At 46.7% G+C, this 26,782-nt stretch overlaps 1 protein-coding gene across 3 annotated transcripts in view; it reads left to right on the forward strand.

Moving 5' to 3' along the window:
* LOC139348534 (seizure 6-like protein) overlaps positions 1–26,782 on the forward strand; it is a 43,342-nt gene that overhangs the window by 527 nt on the left and 16,033 nt on the right. For all 3 annotated transcript variants that reach the window (XM_070988733.1, XM_070988735.1, XM_070988734.1), the window contains exons 2-3: positions 24,204–24,659; positions 25,282–25,421. In XM_070988733.1, coding sequence (XP_070844834.1) covers positions 24,204–24,659; positions 25,282–25,421 — 596 coding nt within the window. The remainder of the gene's footprint in view (positions 1–24,203; positions 24,660–25,281; positions 25,422–26,782) is intronic.

Genomic DNA, 26,782 nt, shown 5'->3' on the forward strand with positions numbered 1-26,782 from the left:
GCGACTCGTGGGGGGGGGGGGGGGGGTTGCGGGGGGGAGAGAGAGAGCACTGAAATGAACGCTGCTGCAGGGTCCAGGCTGCGCAGGCATCCTGACAGAAAGTGGACCGGAGCCCACTCGCGTGCGTGGGAGCCTCGATCAGGAGTGAAGGCAGAGAGAGATCACCTGTCAACAAGCTCTGCGGTTAGTTTGTCACGCGCAGAGTGGGAGAGTGGGGGATCCCTTCAGTTTGAGCCTCAGCACTGAAAACACTAAGCAGGAGGACAGAAAGTCAGCAAAGTTGGATGCAGGGAGGAAAGGCAGAGCATCAGATGTAAACATGACTCATCTGCACCGTCTCACACAGGAAACACAAAAACAAAGTCCATCAGACCATCACTTCATGTCATTTTAAACCTGACAACCATCAGGTCAAAATGTGCTGCGTGTCCGTCCAATCTGTGTCCACGGAGCGCCAGAGCAGGACTGAGGACAGGGCCTGTTCTGAGCAGCTTAAGGTATTTTTAAATCACTGTTATTGAACTGAAATATGAATGAAGAATCAATAAATGGACCCATTGTTGATCAATACAGCACCAAGTCAGGCCTGGATGAGGTAAAAAAAAAAATCCTTTGTCCTCAGTGGAAAACAAACAGAATCCACTGAACCACATGATCATGTGACGCGGATGTCGATGACGTGGGTTTGCTGCGGTCGCTTTAAATGTTGCCGCTGCAGTGAATTGTGGGTCAGCGTTAGCTCATTTCCTGTCGTAAAGAACGGTCCAGCGTGCCCCTCAGTTAGCTAAACTCAGCTTTAACTGAGTGCTTTGGTCCAGCGTTGGTGTTGATTTCAGGTCGCTGTTGGATCGAAACGACCCGTCTGCTGCGTGGTTTTTTACCCATCAGCCCCGGCTGCAGCTCATTTCATCTTCGTTTGGACGCTCATCAGCTTCCTCTAAGTGTCAGTTCAACGTAAACGAATGCTGCTTTGTGGGATTTGCTGTTTTTCTGTGGTCTCATGAGGTGTTTAAAGTCTTCTAGATCTTTGGCTCTCAAAACGACCCTAGTGATGTCATCAGGGTCGTTGGTGTGGATAACTGTTCAAAAACATGGACACTGAAGTGAATGGAAGTGTTGGATCCAGTGTTTTGGCTTCTTGTCTCGGCCTCTGTTTAAAACACTTATTTTAACTCTAACGAGAGTCTGTGTGGGCCTTTAATAACATCCCTCACACGCTGAGTCTTTCCTTCATCGAGTCTGTTTTCTTTTCATGTCGCTCAAATCAAGTTTAGAGCTGAAGCCGAAAAATCGACGTCCAGAAAATTAAATGTTTTTTCACTGTGTTTTATGTCACTGAACACTTAATAAATGTGGGATTTAAAGTGCAGATCAACAAAACAAGCCATCAGAGATGTCACCTTGGGCTCTGGGAGAGTTTAATCAATAAAGGAAATGATCGTTAGCTGCGGCGCTAATTGAGTTTCTACTTCCTCTGTAAGCATGCTGGCTTTAAATTAGTGAGATCTCATGAAAGTCTCATTATTATTATGATCACAGCGAAACCTTGACGCCTGTCACGGCCTGAAGTGATCCTTTGTGGCTGATCTCAGATCTGCTGTTCTGCAAGACTTCTCCACTTTTGCTCTGATTTTATTTTGAAAATCCAAAGTGACAGTTGGTCTCATAGAGTCATTGAATGTCCCACGACTGTCAGTGAGGACGTCTTCACCACTGTGTTCAATTATTTACCCATCACACACACACACACACACACACACACACACACACACACACACACACACACACACACACACACACACACAGAGTTCATCAATCAGTTCCCAGCATGCTTCACTCTGCTTGTTAATCCTTGTCACAACTGTCTCTCCACATGTACGTGCACAAATGTTCGATCTGTAAGTGCAGCGACAAACACACGTGCACACACACACACACACACACACTGATATCCCGCACTGCATCACTGGCTTCATCTCACCGTCGGTGTCTGTGGTTAATGAGATCGCCCAGCAGAGATGTGCTGTCACAGAACGGGCGTGTGATCGTGTGTGTGTGTGTGTGTTTGCGTGTGTGTGTTTGCGTGCTGCTGTTTTTAATGTGCGGATTGTGCCTGTGTATGGAGATAGGCTGGATCACGGCGTGGTCTAATTTCTCGGGGTGAGAGTGATAATCTGCCAGGAAGACAGCTTGACAGCTGAGTGCAGAATCAAGCGCTCCAGCTGGGAAGCGAAGCCAACTGCAGTTTGCATCCAGAGAGCAGCACGGAGCGCTTTTATCGACCCACACTGCCATTGTTGTGCTGCACAAAGTTGGTTGTGAATGCATGTCGGCTTGATGTGAAAAATATAGATTCTCCTCTCCTCTCAGGAGCTCATTCATCTCCTAACTCGGTTTTCTCCTCTCATCACATCACCTCTCGCGCTTCCTCTTCGGCTTCCTTCCTCCTGTCCTCCTTCAGTCGGCTCTCGCCTCTTTTTTCCCCCTCCTATTACTTGTGAGTGAGAGGAGAGAAAAATGGAAGTGAGGGGGAGACGGAGGAGATTGTTTCTTATGGTTGAGTAACTCTGGACTTATTATACAAGCAGATCCTCCGGCTGCAAACTTTTCAGAATACAGTAAGCACCAGAGAGAGGTGGAGAATGAGGGGAAGTGAGGCTGAGACGGAGAAGCAGCAGAGAATATGAAGAAGAAGAAATGCAACGAAGAGCCATGATCTGGATCTGTTAGTTAAAAACAGAATATAATACTCCTCACACATACATGTGAGTCATACAGTTCACAGTTATCGTCCATCCATCCGTCTTCCTGCCTCTCGTCATGGTGGCAGCAGGTCAAACAGTCCGAACGTCCTCCTCGCCGTTTCCAGCTCATCCTGGAGGATCCTGAAGCTCCCTAAACCAGATGAGATGTGTAATCTCTCCAGCACGTTCTGGATCAGCCCCGAGGATCCCGATCAGATGCCTCCGCTGGCCCTGCCCGGCCACACATGGAGCAAACTCTCTTTGCATCCATTCAGCCTATCAAAGCTCACGACCTCAGGTTCCAGCCGGTAAAAGGCCGATATCACTGCGACGCTGCACGATCCGCCTCGATCTCAGACCCCGACATGCTCAGACTGCTCCACTCTGGGCTGCAGCTCGCTCCCCGGCAGAGAACCGTGGCCTCTGGTTTCTGCTCCAGCGCTCGCTGAAGGTCACGGTCTGATGAGGCCAACAGGACCACATCGTCTGCAAAGAGCCGGGAACAGTCGTTAGATGCAGACGATCAGCAGGATGTTAAAGGCTGGAGTCTGATGGTCGAGCTGAGATCTCGGCGATGAGGATGTACTTTTAATAGATTTTAGTGAATTTGTGTTTTTCTGCAGATCTCTGTTGGGCTGTAAAGAGCGAGCTCTCTTCATGTTGGATTTGCTGTGAGAGAGAGTGCCGAGACGAGACTGAATCAACAGCATTTGGTGCTGTTCTTATCTGCCGTTCATGTATTATATCCTCGTGAATTAGACTGTGCTGTTTATCCGTGAAAGATGTCTGACGGCAGACTCGAGTCAAACTGCAGGAAGGCAAGTAGCAGAGGGAAGGAAGGAGCGAGGAGGAGAGCCGAGGCGGAAAGGCAGAGCTGGAGGTGACCCCGTTTCAATCAGCGGCACTCTTGGCCCGGCAGCACAGCACAGGTGGGCTTAGAGGGGGTTTAACCTTTCATTTGTGGGAGAGCTCAGTGGAATATGAGCCCCTGATTAACGTCGTTATACAGCTCATTGTGCTCTTAATGAAGACGTACTGCTGTGTTTCCTGATGAAGCACAGAGCTGCGGTCCAGGTTTGACGCCTTTACCGCGTTGGTCTGATTAACCAGATATTTTCTACGTGCTGCACTTTCTGAAGCGCGATATGAGATTTTCAGTTTGATTTCCTGCTGCTCTCAGGTCAGTACAGACGGGCTGAACATGGACTCCACCATATTTTATTGAAAAGTGTCTTGCAGCCGTGAGCAGGAGCCCTGTTGTTGCATTTTCAGAGGGTGAGATTCGAGCTGGTTGCAGAACAACGTTGTCAATAATCGATCAATAATCATTAGTTGCAGCAGAACTTCTGGCAAGCGTTTGTATCACAGACTGATGCATCTTCTTCCTCACAGTCACTGACCTCCATTAAAACACATCAGTGAGCCTCGCTGCTGTTCCTTCATCACCATGAACACACACACTGTAGTTCATTCTGACTCACACACACACGCACGCACACACACACACACACACACACACACACACACACACACATACACACATGCACACATGCACACACACACACACACACACACACCATCCTGCAGCCACAAATGTGGATTAATCCGCCACTGAAATTAGTCCCAATAAATTTCCTTCTGCTTGCTACAACTAAATAAACAAAATATTTCTGAGGTGTTTTTAAAGATTTTCTTCTTAAACAAACCAGTTAGCGACATCTTTAACTGGGATTTGTTAACAGGAAGAAAAATATGAGCTATCATCAGCCTTATCCAAAAACAAATACACTGAAGATGGATGCAGATATGTTCAGCGTCATGATTTCATGTTGTCAGTGAGCAGTTTGGAGATAGAAATGTTTTCTGTAACCTGCTGCTGTTTGGCAGAAAAATGCACAGAGAAGCAGAGGTTACCAAACAAAGAGCTGCATAGATGAACCAAACGGCTGGCTGAAATGTAGAGAATCAACCAAAAACCTGCTTCAGGATTCAAATGGCTGAAAGAAGCAAAAGACCCAGAATCCTCCTTTGAATTTGCTCCAAAATATCTAAAAGACTAAAAGCCACGTTTAGATCCAGCAGTTGGTTTGAGGTCTTTGTCCTGACTGCTCTGTGTGTGTGTGTGTGTGTGTGTGTGTGTGTGTGTGTGTGTGTGTGTGTGTGTGTATGTGTGTGTGTGTGTGTGTGTGTGTGTGTGTGTGTGTGTGTGTGTGTGTCCTTGTTTGCGTTCGCTGCAGCTGGAGGAGTGTACGATGCACAAGCTGCCGTCTCAATTAGCCCCTCCGCTCATTAGGACCAGAAGTGAGAGCTGCAGCTTCTCGGGCTCTCACCCAGTCTGACATATGGTCCAGACCTCAGCAGCACACGGACCAGAGACGACACCCAGTGAATTATTCAGAGTGAGTGTGTGTGCGTGCGTGCGTGTGTGTGTCTCCCCTGATGTTCTCCTGGTTCTAACCGTCCTCTGTGTGCAGTGTTGACATCAAAGCAGGACACCTGAATCAGTGCAGGTCTTACTGTCAGTGATGTCTCCACCTCAGCGGGTCTGCTCAGACCTCTGTGACCCGGCACGGCTGTTTAAAGGGCTTTCAAAGTGTGTGTGTGTGTGTGTGTGTGTGTGTGTGTGTGTGTGTGTGTGTGTGTGTGTGTGTGTGTGAGTGTGTGTGTGTTCAGTGCCAGTTGTTGGTGCCTGCCTCAGTATCCAGGATTATCCTCTGCAGGATTGCACGGATGCTGCCGACACTTCTCCACAATAGAAGCAATTAACTGAAGCTTAACTTTGTGTTTGTCTGTTTTAAACCGTGGATGTTTGTTCGTGTGTGTGTGTGTGTGTGTGTGTGTGTCCATCCCTCAGTCTTTATTTATCAAAGCGTTTGTAGAACAAGTTCTGAATGTGTGCATAAAATGAACACATTACTCCAAATGAATGAGAAGAATATGATCACGGCTGATATCAATATCAATAAGAAGTCAGATATAAACTCGATTTATGGGCAGATTTTTAGGGATAAACACACGAACAGTCTCACAGAAGCACGTCTGTGCTGCAGCTCATTGCTCTGCATCAGTGACGAGTGCGCTGACACACCTGCAGACAGCTAACATCAGTTCAGCTCTGACTCAGACCTTCATGCAGTAAGTCTTACCTCTTGTCCGTCACATACAGACTCATTTACATACAAAATGCCACATATATATATATATGTATTACCCATATATTACATATACATATCACCCACGTCCCTCTGAGAGTCTTAAAACCTGAGCGCAGCAGCAGATTCATCCACACGTCTGCCTGAACTATTTGGATCTAGAAGCATCCTGATGCAGCGACCGAGTGTTGGTGTTAGCTTTAGATGCTAACGCTCCTCTAGCGTCCTGAGAGCAGGCGTGGGCAAGTTTCCCAGCATGCAGCAGGGTGACGAGCGGCTCTGGCTCGGTCATCACTCCACCTGTTTCTACTCGTCATCGCGTGTTTTTTTGCAGCTGAAAACACAAAATCATGTCACATTTCATCCAGCGACTTGTCTGACTGTGTGGAGCCACAGTGATGCAGCACAGCAGAAACGAGATGAAACAGAAGCATTAATGGTTAAATTCCACCCTGAAAGGAATAATTTCTTCGTTTTCCAAATTAAAACGTGAATGCATGAGTTCAGGAACGAAGAGGAGCTTCCAGTCTGTTGATGTTGGTGCGTGGTTGGCAGTGGAGCTGCTGTTTGTGTGTCTGTAATTTACCTGTGATAGGTGTAAAAGGTCGGGAGTGGTTACACACATTCAGCCCGAGAAGAAGCTGACGAATCCGATTTTGTGCACAGAAATGAGTGTAAGCGTGTTTTAAAGAGACAGTTCAGTATTTCTGGAGAAATATTTTTGTTAGTTTAGCAGGTGGTCTGTTAGATATGGAGCTACAATCAGCAGCCAGTTAACTTAGCTTAGCTTAGCTTAGCTTAGCTTAGCAGTGAGGCTGGAAACAGGTAGTGTGCTTTCTTTCTAAAAGTCATAAAATTCATTGAACAGCACCTCAGTGATCATATTTATGGTTTTATGGGGGTTTACGTACTTTCATGCACTCACTCGCTCTTTATGCTAAGCTAAGCTAAGCTAAACGTCTCCTTGCTGCTTCATGTTCAATGACAGACGGAGAGTGGAATAAGTCTCTGGTTTGACGTCGGCCCATGGAGGAGTAAGAGCAGCTGAATGTTTTGATCAGATCCCGCAGAAAAGGGAAAATATTTCCCCTCTTCAAAACAAACCTGCACTTCCAGCCTGACTCCACTCAGACAGGGAACTGAAAATGTTGTTCGTTTCTGCTTGGTGGCAAATGATGAATTGTGATCCAAAGAGAGATTTGATACGGTTGTCTGGGATTAAAGTGACAATTTGGATTTTGGGTCTGACTGAGTTACACACACTCGAGCTCGTGCTGACACTTCGCCTCGTCAAGCTCACTCAGAGCAGATTGGCACAATCAAGTGCGTCTGCAGCCGAGCCTTTTAAAAGGTTAATATTTCACTTCCCATCTGCCTCAAAGCTTAGGCTAAGCCCGCGCTCTGCTCCCTCATCTCTCTGCCTTTGATATGGGAATCCCACTGAAGTCGGCCTGTTGACGCCTTCGACAAACAAGCGTCTGCGTGCGCGATAATCCACGCCGCGCCACGCTGATAGCTACGCCTGTCACGCCGTCGAGTCGGTGTGTTTGTCTTCAGCTCGAATGGGTCTGAGAGCCTGTGGAGATGAGCCGAGCATTGTGGGACAGAAAGGATGTCTGGTTGTTTTTCCACCCTGATTGGCTCAGGTCTGGGCCGCGAGGTTCAATGTATCAGCGCCGCTCCGCTCCGCCGCCTGGTCGGGGATTGATTGATTGATTCCTGTCACGGGGTTTGCAGAGTTCTCGCGCCGACAAAGCCCCTCTGAGCTTTGGGGAAATTTATGGTCCAGCAGTTTCCAGGCGTGATGTTGGATGAATTTAAAGGCTGAGGAGATGCAAAGCCTCCTTCCAGACTGCAGCTTCCTGCAGGATGATGGCTGCCAGTCATGCTCTGAAGTGGAGGACAGTTGTTTGTGTCAGATTGCTCCACAGACTTTTTCTTCTTGTGTTTGTAGTTTCACAAGTTCCAAAAATCATTAAAAGAAGCCGACAGGAGAGAGACGCTGCAGCTCGGCTCCTCTGAAGCCATTTTTCAAACTGAATTCATCGAGTCAGCTGTTGATAGAAAGGCAGGAACCGCCACTTTAAATGACCTCACTGCTGCTTTTTGCATGCTTTTATTTTGCTGGATATTTTCCATTGATTTCCAGCCTTCCAGGTATTCCAGGCTTTCCATTCATTTCGCACGCTGGCATTGCGACGTAATGTAGCTGCATGCAAGAAGTGTTTTAATAAGGCGAAGAGCCTGCAGCGAGCGGCTCCGTGAGGCCGAACCGTTAAACAGAGAAACCAGAACGCTGGACGAATCCTGATGTGACGATGAGAGTTTCTTTACTTCATTACTGATTGATCATCCAAAGAAACTCACTGTGGTGAAGAAAACAAAGATAACGATGCGCCCTTCATCATTTATTGTTCCAGACATCAAGCAGGATTTTTTTGTGTATATATATATATATATATAAAATATTAAAGTGCTCTTGGTGGGACATCTGTGATTTGAGTCTTGGCTGCCAAAAACAGTCGTGGACATTATGAAAGAGATGAAATCAATCATCTGCAGCCGTGAAACGTACACTCATAAAAGTCTACAGACACGTTAGATGTCCTGCCGGTTGACGCTGCTGTCATCATTTACGACCTGACTCCTGAGCTGTGATCGATTTTCACTCAGCCAACCCGACTTCTGATCATTTGCTCATGAAGGTGTGGATGGGAACAATGCTGCCGGGCATTTCGCAAACACAGAGCGGGTCATTGATCGGCGCTCAGGTCAAGTCTGATTCATCGGAGCCTTAAAGTAAAATTCATATTTCATCGCCCTCCTGGAGAAAAGCTCCTCGCTTCAACGTGCCATACAGTTTAGAGTGTAATGGACAGCTGGGAAACAGAGTGTGTGAACTCTGCTTTCAGAGCACATATATGATTCTATACCATAAAAGCCGGAGCGATGCACTCTGCATATATCAGCTCCACACCAACAGACAGCAGAGAAGGAAACACGTGTTTTATTAATTACTGTGCGAAGGCGTTCAAACTGCCACGTAATTGGGTTTCAACACCCAATATTCCAGTTTGTGTTTCTCATCACACTTCACTTTTATTTCTTTTCTGCCTCATGATTTATTGCTGGATGTTACCATTTGGGTCATGGCCGCCCTGAGCTCCACGCTAAAAGCATCCCTCCCTTCTTCTTGGGCTCCTCTCGGCTCGGCGCTCTCTTTCACAATTGATGTGTCTGGTGAGGAGATACATGCACCTTTTCTTTTATTCATGGATTAAAAGCACAGAGCTCACATACCTGTGACAGGCCTGACACACACACACACACACACACACACACACACACACACACACACACACACACACACACACACACACACACACACACACACACGCCCTGAGGTAGCGGCTATGAGCTCACTCCACCCAGAGATGTTTTATCATCGGCCTTGGAGGGTAATTATTGGTTTTGTGGACATTCAGCAGCGTCAGATTAAGAGCGTTTTGGAGATATTCTTTTCAGACACTTTGATAATGAAATCCCATTTTAAAAGCCGCATCCCTTGAACTGCAAGTCACACAGATATTACATCATTTCAGACAGTATTTCACTTCACGCAGCCGGTTTCCAAAGTGCACTGTGAGCCGTTAGCGAACGTAGCTCAAACTGCTGCAGAACTGCTTCAGATATAAACAATTATTTACCAAATCATGAATCAGTCAAACATGAAAAGACTAAAACCTGCAGAATATGTGTCCGTCCCTCAGTACTTCCTGACTTTCTGTTTTCAGCTTCAAGCCCATTGGTTCCTTCTGAAGACGTAAATCTTTAAAAATGGCTCAGTTTTTGTTAACAGGAGGAAATGGTGCATTTGTTGGGACTATTTTCAGCGGCGGATGAATCCACGTTTGGTGCTGTAGTGAGTGTTTGTGGCAGCAGGACGGTGTGTGTGTGTGTGTGTGTGTGTGTGTGTTTGTGTGTGTGTTCATGGAGATGAAGGAAACACTGATGTGTTTTGATGGAGGTCAGCGGCTCAGAGGAAGAAGATCCAGCAGCTGATGATTCCTGATCGTAGTTTTGGTGTTTCGGTGGAAAGGGAAACTCAACGGGGAGCGAGACGCGACGGCCGCACAGTCATGGACAATCAGATTGACGACGGCTGAATTCCATTTAGCTGCTTCAGCTTCGGCCGTCGCTGATGTCATCTGACACACCTGAGCTTCTTCCTGCTCTGCCAAGTCAAAATGTCTGCCGTGAAAAACAGGTTCAGATAATCTGAACTGTTGGAACGTCGTCTCTTTGACTTCGTCGCAGTGATGTCACCTTGTTCCTGATCCCATAATCCTTTTGATGATGGTCATTTTTCACCTGTTTACCTGTGGAGTGATCCAAACAGGTGTTTTTGGAGCGTTCCACATCTTTCCCAGTCTTTGATTAACAACAGATTCACAATAAGCAGATCAGTAATGAGTGAAGCTGATGAGGAAGAACATTAAATGTATTGCCTCTGTGCTGTTCTCAGGTCAGTTTCGGTCAAAAGGAAATGATGGCGTCCGTCCTTCCAGCTCCTTCAGGATCGGGCTTGTGTGAAGCACCGACTGTGTGAGGAGGGACGGAGCTGTCTGTTTCCTCTGGCATCAACCGGCATCACTTTCTCCCATCGCTGCCCTCCTCTTCCTCCCCCCTCAGTCCTCCCCGCTGCTAACTGGAGGCAGGCAGGAGTGTGAGGAGAGTTTCAATGACTTGTGGCTGCGAGTGCACTCAAACAGCGATGTTTCTGCTCAGCGAAGCAGCTAAAAAACATGTCAGCACACACACCCGCACACACACTTTGTATTACCGCTGCATACTTGCTGGAAACTGTATTCAGTCCCCAACCATTCCCCCTAATCCTAACCTTTACCATTACTAACTCTGACATTTCCACTTAATCCTGCCCTAATCTTAGCCTAAACCCACATCGAACTCTGAAGCAGCCCTGAAAAGAAGTAGAAATGTTCTGACTGGGGAATATTTTCCTTTTCCTTCTTTCTTTTTAGGACGTTTAATCCTCGTGAGGATTAAATGTTTTCACATAAGACGACACTCAGAGTCCCACCGCTGCAGCGGCACAGAGCTGCACTGCTTTAAGCCATCGCTGCCTTCACATTCGCTCTCTGCAGCCGCGGCCGCCTCATCATTCGCTCTCAGCCGGCGTCCTCCTGACACGAGGAGACGCTCACACAAGCATCCTCATGCTAACATCAGCTGTGACAAACATATTTATAAGGCGGCAGCGCTGATGTGAGAGGGTCAGTCATCTGTGTGTCGCTGACGTCCGTCTGCGAGCTGTGGAGCAACAAACACGAGATGTTTGGTTTCTGTGAACTTGGTTCAGAAGTAAAAGAGGAGAGTTTGAGAATAACTTCTTCCTCTTTATGCAAATGAGCTTCATGAGCGAGGATGTGGGGAGTCTGCTCAGGATCTGTGTTGTAATGTTGAAGCTTGTGTTGAAATTTGAGGACAAATGGTTGGAAAACATCCCGTCGAAGCTAAAATTAAGGACATGAAACAAACGTCTGGTCCCGGATCAGATCAGGTTCCTCTGTGAGGCGGGTCGACTCAGCGGCGCTCAGGAGGAAAACGGTGTGAACGGTGTGATCTGACTGAAGTGGAAATGAGTCCCATTTTCTTTTGTGCCCAGCAAATTATGATAATTTAAGGGAGCTAATGTTCCATGAAATGACTCGACTCAACCCTGAAATATTCTGCCGCTCAGAGGAGCAAAAACTGGAAGGGATGTTTAATTTCCACGTCTTAAAGTTTGTTAACTTTGTCTCAAAAGGAAAAGAAGGAAAGATGGAATCTTTAATTAGTTGATTCTGATTTCTCTCCCGTCCTAATAAATATTTCTGTCAGGGATTCGTACGTTTGCTGATATCTGAGGATCTGCTCCTCTATTTTTAATGCTGCGCTCGGGCTTGTATTCGTGCACGGTGCCTTGTAATCCCATGCAGACTGAACGCGCTTATACAAACATGACAGTAATGCAAAATTCATTCCTTCTTTCATTTATACAGACATTTAGATTTGATCTTAAGGATAAGATGCATCTGTGTGAATCTTCTTTCCTTAAAAACACAGAAAATAAACACTCTCCATGAGGATTTGTCGCCAGTGAAATATTTTATTTGAAAAATAAACCTGTCAGCGCCCTCTAGTGGACAAAAACTCTTTGTAAGATACCTTGAACGTGTTTGTTTTTTCTATATGGACCTTTAACGTCACTTATGGGCCGACATTTACAGAAATACTGGCTCTGTGATAAGATGATGTGAGTATAAGTCGATCAGCTGTCGCCGTCTTCCTCTAACATATTTTAATGCAGAGCTGCTTCTTATTGTCTTTAATTTTGTGGCGGGTGTTTTTAAGACAACACGCTTGGATCATGAAATGTTCTGAAGCTGGAATCGTGATGCAAACAACGGCTGAAACAAAGAACATAACCTGTTTTTAACCACTCAGATATCTCTGTGGGTGTCTGTGGGGTAAGTCATGGTGGTGGAGGAGTCCATAACAAAGTGCGTTTCTCAGTGAAAAAAAAACCTTCCTAGAAGAAAGCTTTGGCGTTGTTGTTCTACAACCCAATTGGGAAACCGTTTATATGGTTGAGCAACAGGATTTATCGCTCATTAATCACACGTGTGGCCCAGGGGACAAACAGCGAGGCGGCTGCACGCCATGTCTCTGCACAGAGAGGCGAAGAAATGAGTCAGAGAGGCTCCGATCGCAGCTGAGACGAGATGTGGAAGCATGGAGGACGGCGCGGTGGACGTGGAGGTGAATGAAAGGTGGAGGAGGAAACACAGCTGCAGCAGCAGGCTGGTCGTCATGCAGGAGGGGGAGAAAGTGGGGGGGGCGGCGGTGGGAAGGAAGAGGAGCCCACAGACGATGCCATCTGCTCAGCTGAGCTGGTCATGTGTGGCTGCAGCAGCACCTGCCTCTGCCACACACACACACACACACACACACACACACACACACCAGCTGAGGCTTCAGGCTGAAACCACGATGTTCGAGCATCAAGTCTTCGCGTTGAGGGAGACTGCATGCAGATTCAGCCTCTCAGACAATAAACATCTAAGATGAGACGTTATTGATCCGCAGCTTCGCCAGATTCACTGAACGCCATCGGACAGATGCGTTCGTCCTGACGTGAAACGCTGCAGTCCAGAGCTGTCACTTCATTTCCCTCTTTGCAGACGCGGCCTCTGCACAGCTGGATCCAGACAGGTGTGGACGAGATAAAGCAGCGACCGCACGCCGTCATGATGAAGGTCACTCGACCAAAACGATAAATTAACAACCTGATTTTTGAAAACACAGCTCAGAAACCGAAGCGCTGCACCGACAGCAGTGACCGTGTGCAGCGATGCAGCGTCCATGTTCCAGGACCGTCACACCTGGACGCTCCTGACTGACGCTCACCTCAGGTCATCCTCCACAATTAGTTATTTTCAGTGACCCGTGTTTCTGCGATGCTGGCTAACTGGAGGTCGCAGAGGAGCCGACACACGTCTCAGATCTCAACACCGCTGTGTGAGCCGCGGGTCAGGCAGCTTTTTGTTGTTGTTTTGTTATTTATTTATTTGTTAGATTGTTTTTTGGACAGGAAACGGGGAGACAAAGGTCGCTGGCTGGATTTGCACACACGGTCATGTGGGATGCACCAGAACCAATCAGCTACCAGGACGCTCTGCGTGCTGATTGGTCCATTCAGCTTCTGTTCGTTACATCTCAGCATCAAACCACCACAGCTGATCTTAAATAATTCCTCGTCAAGGAGTTAAATATGGCTGCCAGTCTTCCTGCCGCCTGTTCGTTTATGGTGATAAATCCAAGTTCTTTCATGTGTGTTTCAAATTATTTCTGTCTCATGAATTCTTCTATGTTTTCTTTCTGCTGCTTCCTTTTGAACGTGTATTTTACACTCAGATGAGAACATCTGCCTCCACGCAGACTGAAACAGCTCAGCACACAGCTGTAGCCAGGAGGCAGCGTTAGCCGCTAACGCTAGCTGAGTTGTTGTCTCCTCCTCATACGAGCGGCAAAGTCTGAGGTTCCTCTGGAAAATGTTCTGCTTTATGTGTGTGATTAAGTGTCCTGCAGTTCTAATGCAAAGTGAGGCTGAAGGCACTCGGGACGCGTCTGTCAGTGTGGGAGCGTATGGGAGATTCTGTCATGAATTATTGGCCCTGTATCGGCGTCATCTCCACCTCTTGTATCAGCTGTTTGGTGTATATCTGTTAATCTTTGCACCTCCAGGATTTAGGTTTTATGAACTGACAGAAGGTTTTCCATCAAAGCTGTTAAAGTTTAAATGTTAACAAAAAAAAAATGTTTTTACTAGCACTTAATTTCTTTTTCCAATCAGCCACGTTTAATTAATTAACTTTAATTAACTCTCTCTGAAAATGCTGCCGCCACTCTTCTGCATCATTAGTTGAAGGATGTTTTTAATCCTTAAGTTCAGTGAAAATTAGTCATTAATTAAGCCATTAACTCAACAAACATCAGGAGTGACGAGTTCTGCTCCTCAATGTCTCAAATTCATCAGATCCTGATCAAACCTTCACTTTTAACGAGTCTGTTTTTTAACATTTGCACTAATAAGAGTGTACGTGGAAGTGGAAGTGATATGGATGCTAATAAGCTTGTTTGTATATGTGTGTGTGTGTGTGTGTGTGTGTGTGTGTGTGTGTGTGTGCACAGATTGCTTATCTGCATCTGCTCCGAGGTCATCGCTGATTGGTCGGTTCGATAGCTGCTCTGCTTTCGGTTTCAGGTCATTCCACCCGCTGACCCGAGCGCCAGTCCTCAGATAGCATCGATCAGCGCGTGTGTGCGTGTGCGTATGTGTGTGTGTGTGCGTGTGTGTGTTGGCACTCGTCACCTCTCACACAGGAAATCATTAAATCAGTGCAGTGTGCTTACCCAGCGCCTGAGTCTGAGAGGCAGGGACATTTGAGGTCACAGAGGTCATGCTTTACTGGAGACTGACTTCCAGCGTCTTCAGCCAATTAGCAGCAAGCGCTTGATGATTATTGTTTTCGTGTTTGTATTGACAACAACGCTGGACACACCAAAGTGATTACGCAGATCTGGGAATGCTTTTCGTCAGAGTTTTTGCTTGTTTTTCAGAAACTTTCCTCGCTGTAGGAACACATCACTTTCTCTTACTATGTCACAAACTGCTCAATGTGTCGTCTCGTCATAACACATGATGAAGATCCATCATGACTGATGAACATCTAACACGCCGATGTTCGAGGTTTTCTGGCTGTGAGCTGCTTTGGTTTGTGTTTTTTTGTGGAATAACTGTGTGCGACTCGATCCTTCAGTTTGTAAAAGCACAGTACTTTGTTTCCCTCACTGGCAGTTAGTTCGGTGATGTGTAAAAGCAGAGAGGGTGGATAAATGTGGGAGCTTTTGGACTCTGCGGCAGGGCTGTGGCTACTTCCTGGAGGCAGCACATACCAGCACAGGCCCACCGTGCACTCACTGAATTCATTTGTTCTTCCAGCATCAGCATCAGAGATTCATTTACCTCCACATAACACTGACTCTCCGCTCGTACATTTAGCTTGCTGTAATAATAACAGGTGAATCATGCAGCACTTGTCAGCGCGCGAGTTGATTCATAACGGTTTGCAGTCGTTTGTGTGTAATGAACGCGGTTCTGTCTGTTCCTGCTGCGGCACGTTACGCACCGTATGTGGACTCTCAGCGGTGAATCATTCCTCTGTTCCTTTGTTGTCCCCGGCTAAATATTCTCTGTGTGAGCTGAAATGTATTGATAGTATATTTTTGCATGTAGGTCATGTGTACACACGTGTGCACAGTACCGTCCCACCCCCACCCTGAAGAACAGAGCTCCCCTGAAAGCCACAGCGAGAGCAGCGTTAACTGATAGAAATGACGGTCAAAAGTGCATCATCACCTTCATTTTATGGCCAGGATGTAATAAGCCGGTTTGACCCTTTAATAGGATTATTTCAGCTGCGTTTGGAGTTATCAGATGTGATGTGGTCACAGTTTCTCCTGCGGCTAAACTGTTTGCTAACCCAAAGCTAAGCAGCACGTCGTCTCGTTAGTGCAGCCAAAAACTGTTGCAGCCTGTGCAGAAATCAGACGGCTGTGTGTGTGTGTGTGTGTGTGTGTGTGTGTGTGTGTGTGTGCAGTTATCACAGTGAGTCTCCATGGGGAACGGACATGGCAGACAGGGAATGTATTCCAGATACAGTTTGCAGCCAGTCTCGGCTCTGATAAAGTGCTTTAAACAGCCACCAGCTCCCAGAATACAAATTAAACAGACTAACAAAGACAACAAAAAGATGAGCTTTTTCCTGCATTTTAGCGCAGTGGTTCAGGCTTAGAAAAGCACACAAACACACACACACACAACCACAAAGGAGGCCGTCCTCATTGTTGCCAGGCGCCCCCTTTCAGCGCCGCCGGAGCCTTTTTTTGACATTGCTTCACAGCCTCAGACTTGATTGTGTTGGAGAGCCAGTGAAAGCGTGCAGTCGCTGAGGACCATTGAATTCTGCCTCCGTCTCGCACTCGTCCTGTTTCCAGCACAAACTCACCTGCTCGGTCGAATAAACAGATGCACGGCCGCCGTTGTTTTCCTCCTGCAGCTCGTTTGTGAGAAGCACGCGCTCAACACGCACACACCACGTTGCTAACAGGCTGGCGAACGCTGCTTCGGCATCGTGTGGCGTTTAAGGTTCCTCAGCGAGACGCGTTTGTGTGAGACCTTCAAATGGAGGCAAGACAGAGAAACGCAATGAGGAGTTTAATGAAATTTCTGGCAGCTAATATTCACGCCGTCAGTCATCCATCTGATAATAAAAGCGACATCAGCAGTGATGACACAGAGCGCGTCTCCCTTTCACTTCTGCCACAGTTCATTTCCTGCACAGTCAGGGGATTCAAACCAGCAGCATAATGGCCCCGAAAGGCCACACTGGCACTTGATACCACGAGTGGATGATGAATACAAGAGGCGTTTGATTGTGATCACACGGGTCACCTTTGGACGTGGACGCTGAAGTCCACGTGAAGCTGGAAGTGAAGCAAGTTTTACCAGATTTCTCGTCTATTCAGCAGATCTCAGGGCAGCTCCAGCACCTGATCGATTGTCTGAACGATCAATAATCTGGCTGTCGGACAATCAAGCGATTTCCTTCCTGTCAAAAGATGTGTTTGTTGTAGTATTACTGCAGCCGTGTTTTACGAGCCGTGGCCATCAGGTCTCTGCTGATAGGTCGGCGGCGTCACCATGGATCCACATGCGAGACGTGGAAATAAAAGAGCAGCCTCATGTCTTATTACAGAGCAAAATAATTAATTAAAAAGTGACGTGAACCAACAATTCTTTTACTTGAAGTTAGGATTTGAGGTCCAACCAATGAGTCCTCCAACGACGAGCTGCTGACATCAGCCTTTGTATTCAGAGATGAACAACAGCAGCATCTCACATAGAAAACATTTTCCATTGTAGGAGCTGATGCTTGGACTCGTCCTGAAGGGGGCAGTCCACCAAAACACTGCGTCAGCCTGAGCAGAGCGCCTCCGTGGTTAGCGATGCCAGTCTGGACCTGCTGTGGCTGTCACTGCAGGCTGCTGGAGACGCCCAGAATCAATAAAACTCTCCACTGATGTCCTGAAATAGGCACAGCTGTCCTGATTATTGTGAGCCACGCTACGTGTTCCCGTTTTCTTCAGAATCCTTGTGAAGGAGCAGCAAGTGGTCCCTTTCATCCTGCCTTTGGATCGGGAGGTCGCCCAGGTATCGCTGCACCCCACGGGGCCCCCGCACGGCTTCTCCCAGCGGCCTTTGAAACACATCAAGGCTCTCCCAAACAGGAGGGTCTTCAGAGACCCGAGCCCTCGTGGTGGCACGATGACCTTTCGTGCGTTTAGGTTTGGGACGTATGTGCAAAAAGTCAAACCGACGAACGAGTCAGAGGGACGGGCTGGACGCAGATCAGCGTCATTATTTCATCAAACGCTGACAGTAAAGCGCTCAGAGCCAGAGGATAGACGCTAAACCTTCAAACACACGATTCCTTTTATTTACCAGCCTGTCCTCCATAAAAAGACCAAACCCAACAAGGTGCTAATCTGACTCTGAAACAGGAAGCAGATGCATGTGTGCAAACCAGACGTGCACTTTCATTTAGTCGGGCTTGAACTGGGCTGAAAGCAGAGCAGCTCTCACTGGTTTATCCAGCAGTGCGACAGATAACAGCCACACAAAGGTCCTCCACACGGTGGCTTTTCAGGCCGTTTCAGAGGAAACGTCCTTCAGGATAATAAGCGTGACTTGGCATTTTGAGGAATGAAAAGCGCCCTGTGATTTATTTTGTGAGCAGGGTCGCGTAATGATCAGTGAGTTCAGCTCTCAGTCAGTATTTTAGACCTTTGTCTCAGCCGTGGCCACTAACGCACCTTATTGGGTTTAACGTCGTTACTGTGCTCAGCGGTGTCACGTGACCTTCTCTGCCCATCGTTCAGATCGGTGGTGCAGCGTCGTCCTCCTCGTTCCTCCTCTTCCTCCTCGTTCCTCCTCTTCCTCCTCGTCTCGTGTTGGCCTTTTTTTGTTGTTGTAGTTGCTTTTCTGCGAGCTGCATTAATGCTGCAGTCCCAGCGGTTTGCTGGAAACAAGCAGCGGCTGATTTCACTGATTATTTCCTTCGCTCTGACGGAAGGTGCTGATTACTGAAATCAGCTGTTTTTGGGCTGCAATGAAAATCTCTTTAAATGAGATCCAAAGGTTTAAAGTGACGCTCAAACTACACAGAACCCGATGGCTGATGTCGTCCCCAAAGATCCATCACATCTTTAAGGTGGTTTGTTGCTTCATCCTCTTCGTTAACTTCTGATCGAGTCGCTCGTCGTATGACAAGTCTCTCGGCTGACAATCTTTTCAGAAAGCTGAAGCTCCGTCAAACTACAGCTGTCACAACAGCGAATGTCACAGCAAATTTCCATCAAACGAAACTCAAAAATGCCACGAGTCTGTCAGCCCTCATCAACGTGTCTATTGTCTCCTGCCCAGAAATAAACGCTGCACATTAATCTTGAAAAGTGCGACGGGGGAAATTTGTTATGAACACAATCTGTGCTTGAATGGACTTCACAACATCTGGGCTTTAATTATTCATCTGATGAATGAACCCAGTGACTCAGGTGGCGGCGCAGCTACGGAAGCTGTCAGCGCATTTTTCTGATACATGACAGGAAATTAATTGTACAATATGTTCAGCAGGCGCTGCTTTTTAAAGTCCATCAGAAACGGCTTCACACACACCTTTGATTCCTCGTTTGAAGAACGCTGCTGGAGTCCTCGCATGGCGACACGATGGGTTCAGCGGATCAAACCAGAGGCCGCACCTCAGCCACGGATCCCCGGCCCATCTGTATTCACGCGTCCCTCTCACAGCACGTCACTGTTTGGATGGTTCAAAGTCAGATGATGACCCTCTTGCTATAAATGAGGTAATTGGCATGAGTGCAACAACATAACAAAGGCACCACGAATGCAAATGTGTCACACACCGGAGACCAATTAAGGACACAGCGGCTCGAGCGCTGTCTCCAATGTTCTGTCAACGCTATGAAGATGACAAAATCACAAATGAGCCACTCGGGCAAAAAAATGTCTCATTCAGATGCCTCTAAACAGTAATGCTCTAATACCCATGAGCCTCTGCTGCTGCTTCCATAAAGCAGGCGCCGGCAGAGGCTCAAATCAGAGCGCGAGCGCGTTCAAAATGTTTTGTCGCCGCAGTTTGGAACAAAATATGGCGTCACATTTGTGGCTGCAGGCGGGTCGGTGCTGTGATGTCATTGAGCGATGACGTCATTACGCCGTGAGGTAAAACTACGTCATTGTGTAGGAGACACGACATTACTCTGACTGAGAAATATGAAATTTGTTAGTTTAGATGTGTTTGTTTATTATCTCTAAAGCAAATGGAAAGCTGCTCTATAATCACTAAAGTGTGTTTAATGGTGTTTTTGGACTTTTTTGAAGTGAAACACGCTGAAGTTTAATCCCCAGCCGTCAGAGTGACTGTCAGCGCTGCTGGCATTGATTATTAACTTTGATCACAATGAAGCAGAACGTTTTTATATCTGCCTGAATATTTTTTCCCTTCACAGAAACACAGTGGGACCACAGCATGAAGCCTTACACAAGTTCAATAAAAACTGATAACAAAGAAAATCTGTATTTTACAAATGTTTTTCTAATGGCAAGTGGTGGTAATGGTAAGCATTCTCACAAAGGCCATTTATTATATTTATTTAGATAAATATCTACATTTATATTCAGGCAATCTATATTTAGGCTATCTATTTTCATGTTTTGGCTGTCTATACTTATATTTAAGCAATATGCCGAGGCCATTTGATATATTTCTCATTTCAAACCCAGTGTAATAAATGTCTGAACTACCCACTGAAGGGGCATCATTGTCTGAATTTCATTGGTTATATTAAGTGCCAGTCATCTGCACACTCAGTTGCAATTGGCTGGATTTTTCCATTGAAAGAATTGAAGGTGGGCAGCGGCCATCTTGAGACTAAACGGAGTTGTGAGGGAGAAATTGGGACAGGTGAAAAAGTTAGAAATAAGAAAACATGTTTCTGTGGATTTTTGTTGTGTTTTGGATTAAATATTTTTCTGGATTGGATGGTTTGGACCTTTGCCAACGTACCTGGATCGTTTTTGTCGATCGGTGGATCACAGAGACTTCATCTGTGAGTTACCTCATTAAGCTGCTGTTTGTTTGTTTGTTAGCTGTTTGTGTTGATTGTACCTGGTGTCCTGACTTTTACCGTGAAATGATTTGCATCACTCGAATCATAAGAATTAGCTTTCCAACAATGGTCGGCACGATTAACGTTACTAAAGTTAGCGTTGTGCTGCGTTCGGGCGGAGCAGTTAGCACTCTGTCAACCCGCGGGTGGACGGCTGGGGTCTTAATTATCTTTTTATTTGTAAAAGAAATATCAACACAACATATTTTTATGATCATGTAGGAGTCGCTGGAATAGAAAAGACCGTGAGACTTCGTTTGTCCGCACAAACTGGCCTCAGTCCTTCCAGTGAAATGTTATTTTTAGCGTTAGCATAAACTAAACAGAATTATAAGACGTGATGGACGATTCCTGCCGAAATGCACCATGGGAGTTGTAGTTACCTTCTACACCTTGGTTGTTTTTGTACACACCGACGTGTGCCTTTGACTTTTGACCAAAGAATCAGATATTTTGTCTCACAGCTGTTTTATGCTGTGTTTCACTGCAGAGTTTCATGATCCAAACTGCCGCAGAGCTCCAACCGTGAGTCATGTAATGACGTCTGTGTAAATAAATGGGATTTTTACTTCCGGAACTAGGCCCGAAATACGTCCTCCCACACATCCCAGTTTAGCCACACAGACTCCCTCCTCAAAGATTTCTGCCTTTACCTCGACGTGATGAAGGTGGGATTCCATTTGTGGATCCTTCAGAATTGAAATATTGTAATCAGAAAAGCCCAAAGCGAGGTACCTTAACTTGATAACGTCTCATTATCCACAGAGCTTGCTGTTCTCTGGGATGTCGTATTTTTAATCACATGTAAACATCTGAACCATTAGAGGAATGACTGCAGGTCCCAGGTAAGGAGAGAGTCGCCCAATCACAGAGCTTAAAATGCACCTCTTTAGGAGCGTGGAGGCTGGAGATTAAAGGACGGTTTCTGATGTCTTTCAGAGTAATAATGAGGTTTTTCTTGTAATCTGGACATTAAACGAGCTTTCAGTTGAAGTGATGGGGACAGAATCCACATCCCTCGTCCTGTACAAATGTATTTGACGGTTTATCTGACTTTGATATGGAGGATTTAATATGAAGTACTCAGAACCTTTACTTAAGTAAAAGTACTAATACCACACTGGAGGATACTCTGTTAAAATACTGCATCCTGTTTTGAAAATGTTATTTTAGTGGAGTGTAATCAGGAAAATGTGCTTGTGATAACGACTCATCACGTCACACATGCTGATTTATGGATTTGTGCAGCTTTAAGGCAGCGTTCAGCTTTCTGTTTGGGACTGATGTGTTTGTCTTCAGGAGCTGTGCTTCATTTGACTGGGAAATTATGTTTGTCACCACTAAAAGCTTCAGGTAGTCCTTTCTGAGCATTAGTCAGCACATTACTCACAGGTACAATGAAGCCTTGACTTCTCGCTGGGCAATTTTGATCCTGATTGGAGGAACATTACAGAGATACGGCTCACCTGCCAACCTCTTCACAGCCAAATGGCCTGCGATAAATGATGTGCTGACAGGACGGCGTTAATGCTGGAACTTCACCTCCTACTACTGGAGAGTGAAAAGTCTGTTCACCTGCCACCGACATTAATGAGCAAGTTATTATAAAGATTCATGCGCCCTGAATTCAGAGTTCACGCTACGTTTGATTGGACGTTTCTGCCTCACCTGTAGCTGTGCTGTGGCTTAACAAGCCTTATGCTCTCTGCATCGCTCTGCTAGCTGCGTGGGGGAAATATTGGCTGATTAAAAAACAGAACAGTTCATGCATCATCACACCGACACACAGAAGACGACGACTGATTCATAAAGTCAGACGAACAACAGTCTAGTGATGAATAAAAAACAAGCTTTAAAGTCTCCAAGAGGGATGAAAGACGCCGTCTGCAGCTCCAGTTCTGCTGACGTTAGCATGCACACCTGTGGAATATTTGAGCTGAAGTAAGTTCTGCAGTTATCAGATTTAAACGACAGAGCAGACGTGAGGCGCTGTGGAAGCGTGAACAGCCGAGCCGACAGCCCAGTTATGAGCCAAGTTATCAGCCACGCTAGCAGCACATGGAGCTCTGAGCTAAATGAACATGCTAACATGCTCGCAGTGACAATGCTAACATGCTGATGGAGGATAAGTTTGGCATAAATATGCTGATTTGCTGTATTGCAGAGCAGTAGATGAGCTCAATCATGTCTGTAGGCTAAACGCAAAGCTACCTTAGCTTAGCATAAGGATTAAACAGCTAGCTTAGCTGTTCAACCCTTTTGTTTAAGCTGCAGATTGTAGCATCATCCCAATCTTCAGCTTCTGCCTGCTGTTAGCGCACAAAGCTGAATTTTAAGCTCACTGATTGGATGTTTCTTGCTGAAATGCACCCTGGGAGTCACAATCATCCTCTTTTCTTACGCTTTTAGTTTATTTTTCAGTTGTAAAGTGCTCCACTCGGTCCATGTCTCACTCACATGTTGAGTGTTTACGTCTCCATAAGTGATGTGATTTTCAGGCAAACTTCATTTCAATGACTTTAAATACCAAAAGCACAGTTACTGTAGAAGAGCGGAGGTTTAAGTGTGTGTGTGTGTGTGTGTGTGTGTGTGTGTGTGTGTGTGTGTGTGTGTGTGTGTGTGTGTGTGTGTGTGTGTGTGTACCTCTGCTGCTGAGTGGCTGCCTAAATAATTGCAAGCTGTGAAAGCTGAAATGAGTTTCTTGATGGCGGCGGTGTGACATGTGGCGTGTAATGCAGGTATATACCCAGAAATAAAAAAGGCTATTTATTTTCTGTGTGGAGATGAAAAACAGCAGAACGAGAGGACGGCGCTCGTGTTGTTGACGACGCTGAGAGGATGTTTCCCCCTGACTTACTTCCTCCTTGATGAAGATGACAGCAGCGGCGCTCCTTCATGTGAGTGTTTAAATGACACTCGGGTGAAAGCGAGGCCGCGGCACGAGCGTTTCTCAGCTGGAGCGCACGGTCGGCTGCTGGCTGTCGTGAGGGTGGACCGTGAAGATTGTGGGGGGTGTGTGTGAATGTGTGTGTGTGGGTTTGTGTGTGGAAATGCTGCTCTGTGCTGTTTTTTTGAGCTAAGCTGCTGGAGATGGCGTTTTAGCATGCACGGCAGAGCGGTTTGCCTGTCTGTGCATTTCTTCGTCTTCCTCTTCTTTTTTTTAGTTTCTCCCCCCTCCTCTCGGCTCAGCTCCTGTCATGCTTAACTGCCCTGTCTCCCCACTGCGCCGTGTGTGTGTGGATGTGTGTGTGTGTGTGTGTGCGTGCACGCTCGGTGTGTTTGTGTGGAGGTAAGCTCGGCTGGGCTTTGGCTGTGCCGCTCAGATAACCCCACTCCTGATAAGACCAGCAGGACTGTGACAGAACCACCCAGAGTCGTGCTCTGGGGGCATTTTCAGAGATGTTTTTCACTCCTTGTTTTCCACTCGTTTCAGATAACGCGGCCCCCACAGCTGCCCCCTCTGCACAGACTCCAGCGGTGACACCGGGGAGCACAAAGGAAAGCAGCCCTAAAGGCAAAAGCTCCAGCGCGTCGGCCGGAGGTTTGCTTCAGTCGGTGCTGACTCCCAAAGGACGACTCGTCCCGCAGAAAGGGGAGATTGTCCCCTCTGCTCTGCCCCAGAACCTGCTCCCTCTTCTGGGCAGAGGGCTCAGCGTCAGCTCCCTCCCTGGAAGTCATTCCCTGGAGCATCAAAGCGGGGGATTACTGAGGAGGGTAAAACCCCCGGCGTCAGCTGTGGCGTCAGGCCGAGGCAGCGATCCAGCTGAGCCTCCACCTGCAGAAACACACTCGGAGCCGCCTGAGACTCAGACACACACCCCAGAGCAGGAGGCCGAGACCGCCGCCGTGGACATGGACGCAGACGCGGAGGCGGGAACACCTGCCACAGGTAGAAGCAGGAATCACTGTCTGCACGCTAAACCTCACTCAGTCAACACCTGACACAGGGGTGGGAATGGAGTACATGTACCCAAGTGCTGCACTTTAGTACTGTTTTGACATACTTTTACCTCCAACATTTACCTGCTCTGTAGCCCGGCTAAAGGCTCAGGTCTGTCAGCGCCAGGCTGAAACACCACGTTCATGGTCCCCAGAGGGCGAGACCTAAACCTGACTGTTCCTGTAGCGCCATCATGAGGCTCCGTGTCACAATTCTTCATGATTATTAGAACAATTATTATAAACTTCAGTTCAGACGTTTATTTTCCCCTCAGGATGAATTGAAGCTGTCACTTTATTGATCCTCTGAAATTTCATCCAGTATTTTAATTTGTCCAGTAAAGCAGCGGGAAATGAATCTCCGCTGTACTGTTGGAGTACGTTCCCACTTCTGAATGCAGGACTTGTACCAGTGATGGAGTATTTTTACAGTGTGGTACTGCTGTCTGAGTACTTCACTCATCGCTGACGTTCCAGAGACCTTTAGAGGAACGTGATGTTTGTTTGAAGTCGCTGTTAACGGCCGCGCTGAGGACAGAGACGGGACTTTAACTCCTCTGCTTCCTCCTCAGCGCTGTCCAGCTGCATGGTGAACTTCTCAGACCCAGAAGGCTACATCGACTCGTCCGACGACCCCCCTCTGCCCGACGGCGCCGTCCTGCACTGCACCTACACGGTGACGGTGTACACCGGCTACGGCGTGGAGCTGCAGGTACACGCACGCATGCACACACACACGCACACACACACACACACACACACGCCTGCTCTGTCAGCACAGACACGCTGGACATCAGTTTGTCTGTTGTGACCGTGAGGATCTGACCTGATCTCAGGTTGAACTCTGCCTCCGAGTGGAAGCTGCTGTTACTGCACCCTCGCTCTCCACCGACAGAGCATGAACATAGAGGTGAAAGTACATTTAGACAAATACTGCATTTAAGTACAGTTTTTGTTTTTTGTAGTTAGTTTTTAGATTAAGAAATAATCTAAAATATATAAAATAAAACACATTATTTAAGATTAAGCTGCTGGTTCTCAACCTTTTTTGCTTGTGATCTCTTGCAGACTTTAGATTTATCTAGTGTCCCTTTGGAGGGGCCCGACCCCTACGTTTGGCCCCACTGGCCTAAACTCACTCACAGTACATGAAGTATTTAAAGTACCTCCACCTGCAGCAGCTCCAGCAGTCACATGCTGCTCTGACATTGAAGCTTCAGACACAGGAGACGTTTTACTGCACACGCAGTACTTGTACTGCGTGATACAGTATTTTACAGCTAATATTTGTGTACTTGAGCAGGATTTTCAGTGCAGGAAATTTAAATTGTAACAGAGCTTTAAATACTTCTTCCACCTCTGCATAATAGTACACTGATGAACCTCTGCATGAATACTGAAATGTCCCCACAGTGCAGGAATGTCCTCACCACAGTCGCGTCAAGCTGAATTTGGTCCTCACAAAGATAACAAAGCAAACATTCACACAGATCTGAATTTGTTCTCTGCAGCATTTCAACGGTTCGGCTCACAGGTCTCATATTTCAGCAGATTCACTGACAGAAGGAGCTCAGTCTCCCTCTGACGTGACGACCGTCAGCACGTTTCGGAACCAGAGTTCATCTCTTTTCATCTTCACTGTGAGCGTTTTCTTTCCAAGCTTCAGTCACGTGTTGCTGCTTTAACGGCGCCACAGTGAACAAAACAGACACAGTGAATCTAAAACATATTTGGTTGAAATTAGTGAGGAAAAATGAAAATGAATCTTTCTCCATCAGTAGGTCATGTGATTCCTGACCTCGCCGAGCATGTTCGGCTGCCTCAGTTCGATTATTGTTGATGGATTCTGGTTTGATTGATGTTTTAAAGTGTCAGACTTTTGTGGATTCAGGGTTTCACCTCATGTTGATGATGTTGTGCAGACTCACAGACAGATCGTTAGTTTTGGTTTTACCTCCAGCAGAATAGATCCGATAATTCTGCTGCCTGTCAGCTCTGAAACAAGCTCCCATTAAGTGATTCTGCGCCTTCTTCCAATAATGGGAGCTAATAACAAAACATCCTCTATGGTGG

Source organism: Chaetodon trifascialis, chromosome 20 (assembly GCF_039877785.1).
Source record: "Chaetodon trifascialis isolate fChaTrf1 chromosome 20, fChaTrf1.hap1, whole genome shotgun sequence".
NCBI lineage: Eukaryota > Metazoa > Chordata > Actinopteri > Chaetodontiformes > Chaetodontidae > Chaetodon > Chaetodon trifascialis.